The 17,035-nt window shown below is 39.8% G+C and overlaps 1 protein-coding gene across 1 annotated transcript; it reads right to left on the bottom strand.

Moving 5' to 3' along the window:
• Nucleotides 1–1,110: 1,110 nt before the first annotated feature.
• R3HDML (R3H domain containing like) lies at nt 1,111–10,703 on the bottom strand. The gene is made up of 6 exons (XM_053452896.1): nt 10,637–10,703; nt 9,858–10,161; nt 6,675–6,793; nt 6,004–6,136; nt 2,544–2,659; nt 1,111–1,612 (listed from the first exon to the last, which is right to left on the bottom strand). Exons 2-6 carry the CDS (start codon nt 10,116–10,118, stop codon nt 1,480–1,482), a joined length of 762 nt encoding a protein of 253 aa, XP_053308871.1. The 5' UTR covers nt 10,119–10,161; nt 10,637–10,703; the 3' UTR covers nt 1,111–1,479.
• Nucleotides 10,704–17,035: the final 6,332 nt, after the last annotated feature.

Below are 17,035 nucleotides of genomic sequence, written 5' to 3'. Positions count from 1 at the left end.
CCGCTTTACTAAGAGAATACAACTTACGCCGGCGTAGGCGTTGTTGCCGTGCCGGCTACGTGCAATAATGTTAAGCGACAATTTTATCTACACAAAATATTATTTCCCCTAAACTATTATATGCACAAGAGCAGAGGAAAAATCTACAATAATATTGCATATGGATATTAAATTATGGAGAAATACGTTCATAACTTACAGACGTATAATTTACTAATAATAAGTGCTTCCGATGATATAAGAACATTTACATGCTTTTAAATGGGGGGTTAATGACACTGAAGAATTCACAGCTTACAATACGATGATCAAACACAACAACCGGAGTCTTAATTATATATATATATATATTACATATATATATATATATTACATATATCATATATATATATATATATATATATATATATACACACATACATATATATATATATCCATGTAGATCATATACAAACTTCCTTACCGTACTAAAATCAAACAACATTTAACTTGTGTAGCCTCAGTGCAGAGCAGTACAAGTTTATATATATAAAAAATAACAATAGTAAAAAAAAAACTAAACAAATCTTCTGTCCTGTTTTCTATTTCTGCTAATTACACAAAAATTACCATTTTTAACTAAAGGTCTGCCTGCAAAGTGGGAAAACTCAATGTTGCCATTGATCAGTAAATTTTCTTTGAAAAAGACACATTTTCGACGGCCTTAAGCAGTTCCTTTTGGAAAGCTGTGCAGAAGGTTACATAGAGAGGAAAATGGTTGGCCGATGTTCTTATCCACAGTTTTGTTCGGAGATGTAATTTCCAGGTCATTTTTGAAACAATAAGGGATTTAAAACGAGAACCCAACAGCTGGATAAGAGCGGCACCCAATGTGCTTCTCTTGACTTCATACAATTAATTCCCCGATGGTATACTCCTCATCAGCATTCCTGGGAACTCTCTGGGTTTGACCAGGAGTCTCCGGGTGAAGCGCTTGTTCCCTCGATCTCTGCGTCACTTTCCTCTCTCTCCAGGCAATGGACCAGCTTTTGGCCATACCTACTCCCCACCCACTTCCCCTCCTACTCTTAGCCCGCTTAAGGTTGACTCGGGCTAGCCCTGCCCCTTTGTATGACTAGCCCCGCCTCTACATCTAACAATCCCCGCCCCTCACAAAGTCACTACCCCAGCAGAGGAAGAGCTCCAAGTATTCTACCCTAGGAAGTTCCCACAGTTTGGCCAAGAAGAGTCAAGAGTAGCACCTTGGGTCTACAAAAATTACCCACCCCGCCATTTTTATTTTGGTACGGAAAGGCTGTACATGCCAAGGCAGCGGCGTCTACCGAAACCAAAAAAAATCATAGTGGTGGTGAAATAATTTTAAGATAAATATCTACCTTCCAACGTCAACTTCCATCACTCGTACCAAACTCGCAAATAAACATCCAGAGCTTTACCTTTTGCTAAAACATCTGCTCCGGTTGTGCCCCATTAAATATTTTAAAACCAGCTTAGTTTATTAGACTTTACTCCGGAGTAACACATGTTTTTGCTGCAGACGCCTCCGTAGGTCGGTGGACAAGCTGAACAGGGCCTTCCCAGTTTGTACGGAGCTTCACCTATCCAGTTACCCCTATAAAAAAAGACATATATAATCAAGATGTCAGCTGGAATGATGAAGAGCTGATTAGATACATGGTTAATAAAATTAAAATATTTTTAAAATAATAAATTAAATTAATAATTATTGGCCAACATCTCCTAATTGAAGAAGAGGAAACCTATAATTTGCCCCATTCGGCCCCCGTCTAGTCGCCCCTTTTCTCCTGCTGTAAAGACTCAAACCTTAATCAGTCGTTGGCCTCGTCTTAGATTCAGGAGCCGTATGCCTATCCCATGCATGTTTAATACCCTCACTGTATTACCCTCTATCACTTCTGCTGGGAGTCTGTTCCACCAACCTATTGGTGAACAAAACTTTCTTACGTATAAAAATTACAAACTTTGACAAGTAACTAGAAATGAGGAATAAGCCTAAAATGCTTGGGATCTTCTACAACCTTCACCTCTCCGGGAAATATAAACTTTGCTCTTCAGTAGAGAAGTGCTTCATGTGAAAAGACGAAGCCTGTACCTTTATATTTAGAATGAAATACAAATTTCACCTATAATTTGACCTTTGCGTTTTGTTTTTTTCTCGTAAACCGGTTATTAAATATTCCAACATCAATGGGGACCGTCTAGACATTTTTTTTTTCTCCAAAAACCTTGTTGCAGACAGGAAAACTATTCTGTAGTAAAGTCGATTAAAAATACATGCGGGAAACCCAGGTGTCTTGGTGGTGAATGACAGTATTCACCGTCCATATTTACTTTGGGTAATGCAGACGTACCAACGAGTTTGGACGAGTCCAAGTTATGGAGGATTAAGATGAAAAGCCTACTCATATTGTAGGTTGAGCTTCTGTTTTAAGAAGACATAGTTCTTGAAGGTTCCGAGGACTTTGCTATTTCCGAAGACCCCCAAAGGATAATGTTTGGTGAGGAATAAATGAAATACTTACTTTATTGAGTAATTGCACACGAGTAATACTGCTCGTCTCCACGTGCTGCCCCAAACATTGATATTGGTGCATGTGTTAATGGCACAGCCAATTCTGTTTGATGATGCCCACACCATCTGCAACAAAATAATCATTCTTTTTAGACGTCATTTCTATATTTTTATAATCACTGTAGATTCCTGTCTAGTGTTCCATCTTTAGATTCCTATTGGCAGGTAGACAAATCCGTAACCCAACATTATCCTTTATCGTGACGTGGAAACACACAGAGGGCTAAAGGGTATAGCGCTTGAGAAGTCATTGTCCTCTCCAGCCTTCACTTCCTGTGAGGTCACCCAACGCACAGGAAGTGGAGGTGGATAAAGTATATTTGTTTGTTCGGTTGGGTATATTATGTCACATCTATCCCAAGGTGTCATACATTTTGGTATTTTCCAATCTGGTGAAGGGCTTCTCAGGTCTTGAAAGCCTATGAGGTTCTTTATGTTATTCCATGATATCTGTAACGTCTAAAGACGTCTAACTACAAAGTGAACAGTTCTTTCTAAACATGATACATTCGCTACAAGGAAGCACATATGTCATTGATCTTTGAAATGTTTCTACCGGCATACATGCGCTGCTTGTTTCGCTTAATATGGACCTTTTCACGTCAGCCCAGCTGTCCCCTTCTGATTAGACAGGCTGTTGATGTCTCATTTGATAATCACTTGTAGACACCCTGACATTCCTCCAAAATGACAGCTAATTTCCAGCTAGTGGCCAGTCTGGTGGCCACGGGCTGTCTCAGAGTCTCCTCACACCTTCGATGAAAGACCGAATAGCTTGCCAGACGTATCTGGTCGCCAGCTATGTCATCTCTCGAGAAATAACCCGACACTCACCAGCATTACTTTTGTGAAATATAGATTGCCAAAAAAAAAGCTTACAGACTCCTCACCAGATTCCAATGGACTACTAAAAAAATACATGACGCTATGGTCGTATGGACTACTCTGCGTCCTTAATCAAGGGGGGCAAACATATTTTTCTTAAATTTATTATTAAAATTCAATTATTTCCATTTTAAGGTTATTGTCCCTGTAAATCTCTTTTTTTTACTAAAATTTTAAAAATTCTAATCTAGTCAAATCATGACCTGAATCTGGAAATGAAGTGTTCACACAGCTTCTATTTCATTCTTTATTGATCGGTTCCAGAGAGCTTGTTTAGCAACAAAATGAAACCAAGTTTTAGGCAAAAACTCTGAAGAGCTCTTGGAAACCTTCTGTAGAAACCAACAGAAGATCTCTACAGACTCTACATTCCAAATGGTCACGGTATTGTCCCGATAAATGCAGCTTCTGGAGTTTCCTATCTCTGTATATTAGTTGTACAGAAAACAAAATAACTACGGTTACATTTTAAAGAATATACGCACGTCACAAACAAATTGAATCTTCATGGAAGACAACCAAGCCACAAAACCATAAACTATCTACAAAAATAGGGCGTTATGTTAGGGAAAATATTAAGGCAACAAAATCAATCCACATTTAAAGAAGGTGTATTAAAAAAACTGGAAGCTAAAGAAGCAGCTGGTGGAAAAGTGTGTTTTCCAGTAAAAACAGTGCTATGGATATGTCTCAAATAAAAGAGCTTTTTATTAAAAGTCCTACTCAAGAGCCGTGCGTCAGTTACAGTAGAGATTGATTTCCAGTTTCTCCTGTCTGCCAAAGATGATGTTGTAATGCTTTACTTTCCAAACCAATGTTACACTATATGGTCCTTGACAGCTAAAAGTGTTATTTTATCCAAAAACAATATGTATAAGGGAGAGAATGAAGAAAAAAAACACATTTGTACAACCCATCTGCCCATCTGGCCCTGATCTTCAGAACCTGATGGACCTCCAACCTGTTAAGAGTCATTTTTGAGGGGAACGAGTCCCGCCAACGAGTTACTGGGTTTCCTTATTGGTTTTTGGTTTTGGTAAGAGAATTAAAAACCCCCCATTTTTAGGAAGTTTCCATAAAAAAATCCTTCATAAAGAAAAGGTTTAGATCTTATTAGCACCGCTATCCATTCTCCATGTTTAAGTCCTTGGGCTATATCTACTTTAGCCTCGTCATTCATCAGCAAGCATGAAATGTCACATTTTTCTCAACAATTTAAAGGAAAGTCTATCATAGGGATGAAAAAGAGCGGTGGGACAGGAAGTTGGAAGTCGAAAAACTCCGTGGTCGGAGGTTCTAACCTTCCAAATGTTTGGACTATTGACGCTACTCTACTAAACGATGCGTGTGATGCTCTAGAGCACAATTTCCAATGGTCCTACCATAAAACCCACCATCTGCAAACTTTTCCCAGTAACAAAGGGCACAACGAGGCAAACAGAGAAACCAGCTGTGGCTTTGTATGCGGTGTTTAATAAGAGAAGGGGGAAAATGCGGCAGCTGTCACCCAACACTTGTCTGCAGATGGTAAAAATTAAATATAAGAGGAAAACCTCCTTCCTTCGAAAATAAAAATGCGGCCGAGGCCCTGAAACTCAACCGGAATACGTAGGAAAACTGCGCATGGAAAAATGTTTAACTGCCTACAGATGGAGAGAGAGGTGCCAGGGAAGTGGAGGAGAAAAAAAAGGTTAAATGTTCTAAAGAATGTTACTAGAAAGACATTTATAGGAAAAGCTTCAGATATTTCGCAGAATAACCACTAACTGTAATATAATCTTGGCACTGGATTTTTTTTTATGTGGCGTTGGAGGTGTTAAAAAGAAGAATGGACAAGTGATATCTGGAAAAAATAAGAATATCCGATTGTCCTATAACTCGAGAAAAATGTGTTGAGTGGCCTGTTTTGGATCTAAGCAAAGCCAATAGTATCACGATAACATACCTCTCATAAAGAATGTCTTGCTGTAATCCCATTGGTTGACTAATAGGACTACATCAAGACATTGGTTGACTTGGCTGATTGGATTTCTAATTTATAACATCAAGAGTTCTAGAAAACAATATTTATATGCAAGTGTAGACATTTGCTTCTCTAATGGACCCAGTGGGCATTGGAGTATTTGGCTGTTTGGGGTGGAAAGATAACATCTCATTCCACCACTCCAGTTATCCAACTTATTCTCAAGCGCTTTATGGCGAGACGTACATATGCTGTCTCCAGTACGTGGTCAATAAAAGTATTGAAGAAATCTTGGGATGTGTGTAAAGCTATCCTATAGAATTGGGTAAAAGGTCATTGAAAATAAGGAAGACGAGATGTTTCAATATGTTCTTCTCTGCCACCGATATCTCTGTATCTATATGGTCTGTTCTAGTAACAGATGTTAATGGACTATAACACCCATCGTGGACAGACATCAAAAAGTTGGCTCAGAATGTTGGTGACGACCAACCAGAGATCTTAGTTCTTCACATCCCTTCATTCAGAAGAAGTAAAACGAGGGGGCTCGTGTGTTCGTTACCTGGGTGTAGTGGCTGCAGACCGAGCCGCTGCATTTGCTCGGACAGCTGGGGTTGCACTCTTGTGGGTACGGGAAAGAGTAGTGCTGTCTCTCGTCGTACCATGCCTTCACAAGGTCTACCACTGACCGATACCTACAACATAAACAAGAGATATTAATCGTAGTGCCGTTGATAGTAATGACGGTGTCATTATTTATTTATATAACAAATAAAAAAATGAGGGATTTTGAACCACTAAAAAAATGTATTTCTACTGTAAGATTACCATGAATCGAGTCCCGTAATTTAGAGGGTGAAGCCCCAAAAACCTTGACAAGTCCAAAAATCCGCATACCTGGGAACTCTGGGTGGGACTCGGAGTCTCCAGGTCACTTTTGTCTTTCTCTGGGGAGGGGGAAGGCATTTAGCCACACCCACTCCCCACCTACTTCCTAGTCCCTCAAGACTAATAAGTTAGTCGTATTCCTATGTGCACCAGCCCCGCCCCACACATATTTAGCCCTGCCTACATGGGCCGCTAGCCCTCCTTTGGGAAGCCACTTCCCCAGAAGAGGGAGAACTTTGGGGAGCCTTAACTGGGAAGTTCCCAGGTATGGAAATCCGATATAAGATAGCGTTGGATTAAATCTATAGACTTTCGGGCTCAATCGAATAGAAATGTATGGATTACCTTCCAGAGTGAATGGAGAGATTCTGTCCTATGAAGCGCATGAGCTGGCTGGGACCGTGATCCCATTTACACTGCTTAGCCCAGGATTCTGCAGACTTCGCCAGCTTTTCATCCCAAACCTCCAAGGGAAAAAAAGAGTAATAACCATTATCACACTCTGTCCGAGTCACAGAAAACATTACGCATCAGCACGAGATCAGTAACAATGCTGCATGCCTAAAATACCGCATAACCAAATAAATCCTTTGATCGCGGATAAGCTCTACGCCAGAGAAAAGAACGAAAAGCTCCAATAATGTGTATAGAAACAGCAGAAAATACTTCATGAAGTATGTGTAGTTATATTATACTATCATTTAAATGTTTTGCATAAATAGTCCCTAAGTCACATAAAAAAAATCTTGGTAGATCCCTGCACCTGAGCCACGCTGCTTTGGCCATTTAAATGTTGAGCCATATGGGTGACCTCGACATAGCAATGGAACTCCTTTATACTTTTGTATACTGAATCATCACTTTGGAATGCGAGCCATGATGTCATTGGTTATGTTGCCAACATCACGTCGCCTTAGCATGTTTTACACATCATGACCACTAGATGTCCCTCAAACTTCACAATGTGTTTAAACAATCTATAGCTATACTAGCTGTCCACATCATGTGCTCTGATGTTTTGATGTTTCAACTATATATATATATATAGTGAGAGAGATAGAGAGGGAGAGAGAGAGAGAGAGAGAGAGAGAGAGAGAGAGAGAAAGAGAGTGAGAGGGAGAGAGAGAGGGAGAGAGAGAGAGAGGGGGGAGAGGGAGACAGAGAGAGGGAGGAGAGAGAGAGAGGGAGAGGAGAGAGGGAGAGGAGAAAAGGAGAGGAGAGAGAGAGAGAGAAAGGTGGGGAGAATTCCTGGAACTAAATTAAAATCGATAGTAGATGTATTTAGTTAAAATGTCTAAAATTATTTTTTAACCTGCAATGACATGAAAAAATATATGAATATATACATAAAAAATATAAAGTGGAGGAAAATTTCAGCTGTAGGAAAGGAAAATGGATTTTTTTTTGAATTTTTGATATGTTATACAGGAAAAATCTGAAAATAATCCAAGTGGGGATTTTTATGAAACACTTGCAGAAACCACACTAGCGGCGCAGAGACAGCCCATGATGGAACAAGAGATTTGAGAGCTTTTCCAAGAAAATCTATAACAACCTGCAAATAACCCCATTTAATCAATGGAAATACAGGCAGTGCATAGTGGTCAAAAACCTCAAAAGTATCATTTGCAAGAACTCTGAGAATAAAAGTAACTTGTAGCGCAGAGCAGTCATTAGAGCGTGCCGGGTTCTTGTGATTTAGTGGGATAGGTTTATATGAATCAGGCTCGTTAAATAAGCAGGGAATTACAGGAAAATAAATTAATCAATTGGCCTTTACTACCGATGCCCGTACAATCATTGTTTCAATTCTGACCTCATTGTCCTTTTTTGTCCTACCTGTATAATCTTGGTATAATCATTTATGAGGGGGCAGGTAAAGTAAAGAGGCCTCAATCGTCTCCTTCCCACCCACCCACAGTGACTAACTTACACCCTGGCGCACATTTTAACCACTCATACTAATACACACGTACACACTCATGCTACAAACATATGTACACTAACACACTCAGACACACATTTATACATATACCCACACACATATACACACTCATACTAATACACACACACACTTACACACGCACTCATGCAAACACACACTCATGCTAATAAACACACATTTACAGAATTATACACACGCACTCATGCAAACACACACGCTCATGCACACACACTTACACATACAGCGATGCTTACCCTCGCCCTAGCACACATATACACAATGCAAACACGTGCACATTCACTGTAATGCATGTAGATATATATACATATATATATATACTCACTCCCTCTAACTCCCCTATCGCCCTCTCCCTTACTCACTCGCTCCTTTACCCTTCCTCTCCATCCCCCCCTTACCTTCGCGGAGCTCGCTGTGCTTTCACTGAAGGGTCATGTAAAACCCACTGCGTTCCTGCTTCTGCGCGTGGTCCTGGTCCGAATTGGACCGGCCTTTATTAAAACTTTGGAAAGGTCCCTGACATACGAGGACATTAAATACGCAGAGAATAAAAATTACAGTAAATTTGCTTCATCAAGAGACCTTTGGGGTCTACAGATGCCAAAAAAGAGAAGCTCTGACCCAATTTGTCAAATCAGAGTGAAAGATATGCAGAAAATAATAATAAGTCACTTCCATTTGCCTAAATTAAGGCTCATGTTTTTGGCCTGTTAGGTGGACTTTCTCCCACATTGGAATTTTTGCCCCTCTAACCCTACCAGCTCCTTGGTGTAGTCATTGACGGTTTGGCTGGCCAGACTTGAGTGTTTGGCCTCCTTTCTACTGACGCTCATTTACAAAGCTGATCTTGGCTAGACTCCCGTATCTTCTGCTCTGGTCCACGGATTACAGTTTTACAGATCTCTGTTATCCTTCACTTATCTTTCCAGAGAGGAGTCTTATGAGCTTTTGAAAAGTCTATATTTGAACTTTGAAGAAAAACAATGTTGGTGTTACCATCACATGTCTTCTTAAAAAAGTTTAAAGCAAAAATCAGACTTAGAATATCAGCATTCTTTAGTCATACGAAATATTCTATTCTGTACGGTGGGGCAGGTAACTTTTTACAAGCCTTTCCATGGGTTTGGCTTCCATATTTTATTGGCTCCATGTCATATTTCCCAGCTGTAAATTATTAGTCCACATGGACACGCGACATAATGAGTAGCGAGGCAAACACACGAGATCATGTTACATAATTGTATGGGAATTGCAATTATCCACTTAAGTACCACTTCCTGTGATGTAAGCATATGATGTCACAGGAAGTAACGTTCAACATTGGACACAATATACTTTGTGTTTCTGCAACGACACTTCATTTATTATTGGTGGGAATGACAATTGCATATATCTAATGTAAAATTTTATTATTTAGAGCAGATCTTGGATCGGTAGCAGAGCAATTTACAGACAAATATGATCCTATAGACATTGAAATTGCAATCCTTACTTATGGCCAAATAGAAAATATTGATGACCCCTTGAACTTAATTCCAAGTATCCATATTGGAACATTCACTTACCATGTATTCCATATTAGCAGCTGGAGGGGTCACTTTTGACCTCACTTGGTTATGGTAGTCCAACAAGGCACTCAAGTCTCTGGCAGAAATGTAACGTTTTCTCCTGTGCCTGGGGATCCCGACATCGAGCATGAGATCGGGGTCGGAGCTGTTGGAAGGATATCGGAGATCAGTAGCTTCAGCTGGAACCAACGAACCGGATAACTGTATAATCCACACGAGCAGACCGGTGACGTACGGATGGATGGTCAACAGGGTCATCGTCTCTGCAGGCTGATCAGCTCTCAAGATATGAATGGCTTCTCTGTTCAGAGAGGGAAAAAGAGAGAGTTTTTGATAAAGAATGATTTAACAATGAATTAATAACAATTGGAGCCAACAGAACCTTCCTCCTGGTTGCTCCATACTGATGACTTTCTTAGAACCGCAACAATGTTTTCAGTGAATCACCTTATCAATAAAACATGATATACTGCATCACGATTACATCATTACATAATGATGATGACGTCGCGTAAAATCCACCTATAGGAGGACTCTTTGCCATTTTAGAACATAAATTATTGTTTATTACTTTAGACAAAATAATACAAAATATTATATATTTGTTGTACTATATATAACAATAAAATTCTTTTTTGAGAAAACGTGAATAATTTAGATAAAAATTCAGTAATATATACTTAGAAAAAAAAAAAGAAAGAAAGAAAAAAAGGAAAAAAAGAACAAAATAAAATAAGAAATCAAGACATTTCTAGATATTGAAGCAGAGTACCTACCCGAATCAGAGGAACGTAACCAGCTGAGCGGCTGCAGACTAAGGATCTGATCTTAACAAGCAACCTGCTTAACCACACATGGGATAGAACTTTAACTCTGGCAAATCACAGGAGTCTCCGATGGCATCCGTACGGAAATTTGCATTTTAACTCTTTCCTCGGAGGAATGTCTCGAAGTTGGGAAAGCGATGGGATGAAAGCCTGCGTTCTGTTAGCAAACAGCGAAAGCCGGCACGTTTCTGCCAGGATTGTAAGCGGCGTGTGTGGAGGAAGCAGAATTCCGTTTGAAATGCAGTAATATTCCACCAGAACCGACATAAATCCTTTTTTGTTGTACGGAGTTCAACTTTCTCTGATATGACGGCCGTATTTCCCCTTAAATGACCCTAACATCCTTTTAAGCTTATTTTGATATGGTGTATCCAAAATTATTTTAAGTGGAAACAGATTTAGTAGAAATATCTGGTCGAAAAAAATATTGCCATTGGAATTGTTGCAGATTATTTTATGGAAAGGACGCTGTTTTTTTTTTTGTTTTTTTTTTAAATGTATCTATTGAGACAAGACAGACATTTCCTCTAAAATATATATATATATATTATTTATTTATTTATTTTACTATTTTTTTCTATTGAGACAGACATTTCCTGTAAAAAAAAAAAAAAAAAAAAAAAAACAACAAAAACAAAACAAAGTCAATTTAAAAAATATACAAATCATTTATGGAGGATGACAATTATTATAAAATATATATATTATATAAATTATTAAATTATTAAAAAATATATATATGATATATATAATTTATTCTTTGGAAATCAATAAATATTTGCGTGAAAAATTAAATTAGAGATGATTTCAAAATAATTTTGATGATGGAAATAATTGGATTATATTATAAATAATTGCTATTTTTGAGGTTATTAAAAAATCTTGAACCAGTAAAAAAAAATAATCAATTGTATTAGGAATTCTAGGTCTTTAGTGAAAAGTGGGGTAATTCTCCGCCAAGGTGGTCGATATTAGGCAATCAAGCAAGAAAGTTATTATGTTATCCTTTATAACCTACAAAACATCTAATAAACAGATAAATTGGCCATTTCATATGTTTAATATATAAATGGGCAGATATTTTTTTTATTGGCACATCGTGATCCATGGTTGGCAGAGGTCATTTAGAGATTTTTATGAGCGTTCTGCGTTTTTTTTTTGGAACGGAGACAAATCTAATGTGCAGGAACATAATTCGAACGATAACGTCAGCGGGAACATCTGTCTGCTGTTCCGGGAGACTACATCCGAGATAACTAATAAGATTTCTTCCCAATTCTATTATAAAAATGAACATAAGTGATGTCAGTCATTCTCTGCTATGTACATAGAAACATAGAATTTACCAGCAGATCGGCCCCCATTCGGCCCCCGTCTACTCCTCCCTGCTCTAAAGCCTCAAACCTTAATCAGTCGTTGGTCTTGTCTTAGATTCAGGGGCCGTATGTCTATCCCATGCATGTTTAATACCCTCGCTGTATTACCCTCTACCACTTCTGCTGGGAGTCTGTTCCACTTATCTGCGACCCTAACAGTAAACTTCCTTATATTACATCTAAGCCTCTGGTCTTCTAGTTTTAGAAAGTAACTTTAGTCGGAGGCTCACGATCTACCCGTTCCATGGCATTGTTCTTTGGTGTGTTCTAAAAACTCTACCTAATCATCCCTCGCGCACGCGCCAAAGGAATTCCAAGAACTGGTAGAGATCTGCGTCTTCACCAGGGGCAATATCCTGCAGCCCAGACTGTGTCGCCTGCCAAAAAACACAACATCTACGGCGAGCGAACCGCTAACTTAACCAGTTTATAACAAGAACGCAGCTCGTCCAGGACGGCCACAAGAGGGGAAACGTTTTCTGACACAGAGAGCACAAAGCTGGGAGAACGGTCATCGTTTTTGGGACACGTGATCCGGATCGAGTCAGGTTGCGCAGGTTAATGAGCCGTGTTTCATTTCATGAAAAGTCTCCTCATCCTGAGCTTTGGAGCTGAAAAAAAAAATGCTATGATGAAACATATTTTTCTTAGTATAAAAGTGATATAAAGCTCCAGATGGAGCCGTCTGACTTTATCGTAAACAGTGCTCAGGAGTTTGTTTTAACTGGAAACGTCAAAAAAAGAGAAAAAAAAGTACTATTTTCTCTTGAAGTAGGATAATCAAGATTGTCTTTTTAACCCGGGACACAGACTTCATGCAATCATTTTTGGGCTACTCACTAAGAAGCCAAGTGGTCAGTTGAGTTAAGAGTCAATGTGAAACTGCATGCCCTCACCTGAAAGTTACAAAATTACAACCCCCGCTACATTCAAATAACTTAATAATGTGTTATTAATAAGGGGGTCCACAGAAAATCCTATTAATCAATCGATGCTCTAAGCCCAAGCAAGCCCAAAGCCCCCCTGACCCCCCCACCCTCTGAAGCCACCATTTTTAATGCAAAGAATGGTCAGTTTTAATTATGTTTTTATTATTATTTTTATTATTATTATTATACTTTATTGATATATCGCCGACATTTTCCGCAGCACTTCTTACAGTCCATACATTCAAAGGGTCCGACAAAACTAGAACCGACAGACTAAGACGAGCCGATACATTAGGTAAAGAGGGCCCAGCTCGCAGGCTTAATGTATACTTTTAATGTCCTCTTACTATATTTTCCTCTTTTCCCGTAATATATAACAGAGAGGAAAGTGAGTTTCATTGCTGATCCATTACTGGTAGGTTTGATTCGTATTAACTCTTTAATATCTATATCTATAGGCATTACAGAACGAGAAGAGATTTTTTTTTTCTAGATTTACAGCTGGAAATACATCAAAGCCTCACACGTTTATAGCCCGGCCAAGTACATGTCTGTGTGAGATATAAGGTATCCAATGGCGCCTGTAAATATTTGTAGAGTTTGACACTTAGGTTAGGAAAGGTCTGTAGGGTAGCAGCGCTTTGAAGTGGACTTCAAAATCATAATCCCATTGAACTAGAAGGAACAACGACCTGACACTTGGATGTGACATTGTTTCTGGTTTTTTTGATGGGACCTCGGCATAGACCTACGTCTACGTTCTCCTGAAAACCTTTGTTCATATGTAGCTTCCGCGGATCCCTTCACCTTTCAAATAAATGTATTACAATATTCAATATAAGACATAATTCAGGTTTGGTCCAAAACTGTGATGGGCCAATTCTGGAGGAATTCCTTGCGAGATAGAGCCAACCGTGCATAATGCATGAAGAGATATTTGGCTCGCCATAATCAGATATGTCACACAAAACGTTGGGGTCTCCCCACTCCTCGTATCCATCCTATTATGGACTTGAATGTCTGTCTACAGTATATATCCAACAAACCCACCCAAAGGATCTATGTGTGCCACCTGCGTCATCCATCTAAGCACCTTGCCACCTCCATTTTAGCACCTATTCTTCACCCCTTAGTCCATCCTGTACCTCCACCTAAACCCAATCTGGAGTCCCTCCATTTAGACTTACCCCTTAACACTTTGACAGACAGGTTTCCCCTAATGAGGTATAACAAAATCCATTGGCTGTTGGACACTTAAGTTACCCGTTGCGGGCCCTTCTGGAATGGTATGGTCCGTGGCCTACTGCCTGTTGCCCTGGCCTACAGCCTATTGCCCTGCCGTAAGACAGTCATGGTTGTGCCCTCGTTGCACCACGAGTTATGAAATGTGGTTAGGATCAAGAAGCCAATGTACTATGAGAATTTAACTAAATTGTTTTGATAGTATCTGTTCTACTAAAATATAAGTTCGGTCTTAGTAGTCAAATATTAAATTAACTGAATACAAATGAAATGAATCAACTATGGGTCAAAATGCTGAGCGATTAAAAGTTCCTAGAAGACCGGATGCTAGTAAAACTTTATTATTTAGAGTGAAACCAGATTTCCATTAATTTCCCTGTAAAAGTGAGGCGCACACAATTGTATCAGTCATTTCTTTATTGGGGGGGGTATATGACAAATAATAATTCTGTGTTTTTTAACTTTGGCTCGTATAATTTCCCCCGCCAGCTGTCTCCGCACTCGGACGCGAAAGAGGAATGCGGATCGTGTCGCCGCTACGAGACTCTGCCAAAAGGGATGGCGTAAGGTCATTCGGACCGTAGTGTCATAAAATGGTAAAATGATTCTGACTTAAACAAAATCGGTAGAAGCCAACGTTTCGTTTATTTCCTTAGAAGACCAGGTTTGTAAAACACTTGCTGTGCAAACCTGGAGTAACCGCTGGCGGACAATGGCTGCACAGTGCTGCGGCGAGAAGAGAAAGAGAAAATAAACAGATTGGAGAAAATTCTTCTCGTATAAGTGAAAAGAAAGTATGGAGAAAAAAAGTAAAAAGTGGGAAAGGTCAGGTTAGTCTTAGGTTTAGTATCAGTTCTACGATTTATGTTGAATTACAATATAGATTTTAGAACAATTGTAGAACTTTGCTACAATTTAATATGTTAAAAATGTATTTAATTTAATATGTATTTTTGGAGTAATATTGTTATGATGTAAACATGAACAATACCATATAGATGATTCATAGGGTCTGGATGGACCATAGGGTCTGACGGGCCGGCGGCCAATAGGACCATAGGGTCTGACGGGCCGTCGGCCAATAGGACCATAGGGTCTGATGGGCCGGCGGCCAATAGGACCAATACTGCCGCTCCGGTGGTCAATCGGATCCAGCAGTGTGAGGTCCAATAGGACCATAGGGTCTGACAGGCCAGCGGCCAATAGGACCAATACTGCCGCTCCGGTAGTCAATCGGATCCAGCAGTGTGAGGTCCAATAGGACCATAGGGTCTGACGGGCCGGCGGCCAATAGGACCAATACTGCCGCTCCGGTGGTCAATCGGATCCAGCAGTGTGAGGCCGCCAGCTAAACCTAGGTGGCCACGTGGTGTGAGAGTATAAAAACGTAACATCCGTCTACTTGTATCCAGCTGGTGGCCACCAGTACATCAACAGCATCATCCTGAGCACGCCAGGACTGGCACACCAGGCAAATGTCCGGTGGACCTCTGGCCATCGGCACCAGTTGGCCTTAAAGCACCAGGGCCAGCTTGTGATCACCAGCCCATGGCGTGGTGCACTGGTCCACAGCGTGGCCGTGTGGAATGATTTTAGTTTCTCCTGGTCATACCGATAATGAAAATGGTGGTACCTTTTAACCAAAATGTATCTAGAAAACGACCAGTAAGAAAAAATTATTTAAATAAGAAACATAAACTATTTGACCAAAAAGTGCCGCGCTTCTCCTGCATTTACTGTCCCTTAAGGAAGCCGGGATTTCAAAGGGTTCATCGGAATTCACTGGGATTTCTATACATCTTCTTTATGACAGCTGGCCTTTTGTTTTCACTAATTCTCGAGTTTATGACGAAAGAACCGGCTTTAGAAAAGTCTTGACCTGCTTGCATTCTGGTAAGGAGTTACGACATATTTCAGTAAACATAGAATGCGGGAGGGGAGAAGCATTTCCAGAAAAAGATTTTCTTTCTTCTTTTTTTTTTTTTTTTTTTGGAAAGCTGTGAGAAAATGGATTTTTTTTTTTTAGAGCTGACACAACTAGACTTTCCGAAACATTGTTTTTTTTTGCAATACAGATTAATATATTGGGGTGTTTGATTAACTCATTTTATTTACCCAATTTGACAAATATCTCCCTTAATTGTCAGTTATTGTTAACAACGTTACAAGAAAAAATACAAATTTAATTGACTCCGTAAAGAGGAACCAGGGTCCTACCCGCTAGGCCTTACAATCTATAGGAAATATCCTTTGGAATTAATAGAACATATAGGATGGATTTTCCTACCAATAGGTTACTTTATTCTGTTATTTAGGTGCCATGTAATGAATATGGCTGGTTACTGGTGTTGGGAGTAACATTTGCCACATGATGGATAGAGCAGATCGTCATATAGTAGATGATTTGATGCCGCTACCTCTTCGTGGTTGGTAAGGTACCCCTGTGAATATGGCGGCTGGTGGGGTGGTTTTGTCTTCTATCCCATTATTAGGGACCATCATATCCATACTGAGTCCATTGTATGTTTTTCCTTTGAAGAGGTGGGCACTACCATGGTGGCAGAAGAGTTGCTACAGAAGGTACCTAAAGTATAGCTGGTGACTTGGCCTGGCTCGTCAAAAGAAGGGGAGTGCAAAATGGAGCCAAGCCAACCTCAACACTTCTTCCCCTTCAGTAGTTTAATCCTTTCCTTCTGTCGTCAATACGGAAACTCCAGAACAAAGTCCACTTAGAATCCAAAATGGCAGGGCCTTCAGGAGCTGGGCAAAGAACATGTGGGACACCTTGGGACGTTGGTGCC

Source organism: Spea bombifrons, chromosome 13 (genome assembly GCF_027358695.1).
Source record: "Spea bombifrons isolate aSpeBom1 chromosome 13, aSpeBom1.2.pri, whole genome shotgun sequence".
NCBI lineage: Eukaryota > Metazoa > Chordata > Amphibia > Anura > Pelobatidae > Spea > Spea bombifrons.
The sequence above is the reverse complement of the archived record's forward strand: the minus strand, read 5'-3'. Positions and strand labels throughout refer to the sequence as shown.

Excerpts from the sequence above, each read along its gene's own strand:
- R3HDML (XM_053452896.1), bottom strand. The coding sequence starts at position 10,118 with ATGACCCTGTTGACCATCCATCCGTACGTCACCGGTCTGCTCGTGTGG. Across the intron at positions 6,794-9,857 it reads CTGCTAATATGGAATACATG|GTTTGGGATGAAAAGCTGGC; the intron begins GTAAGTGAATGT and ends TTTCCCTTGGAG. Across the intron at positions 2,660-6,003 it reads TCTGCAGCCACTACACCCAG|ATGGTGTGGGCATCATCAAA; the intron begins GTAACGAACACA and ends ATTTTGTTGCAG.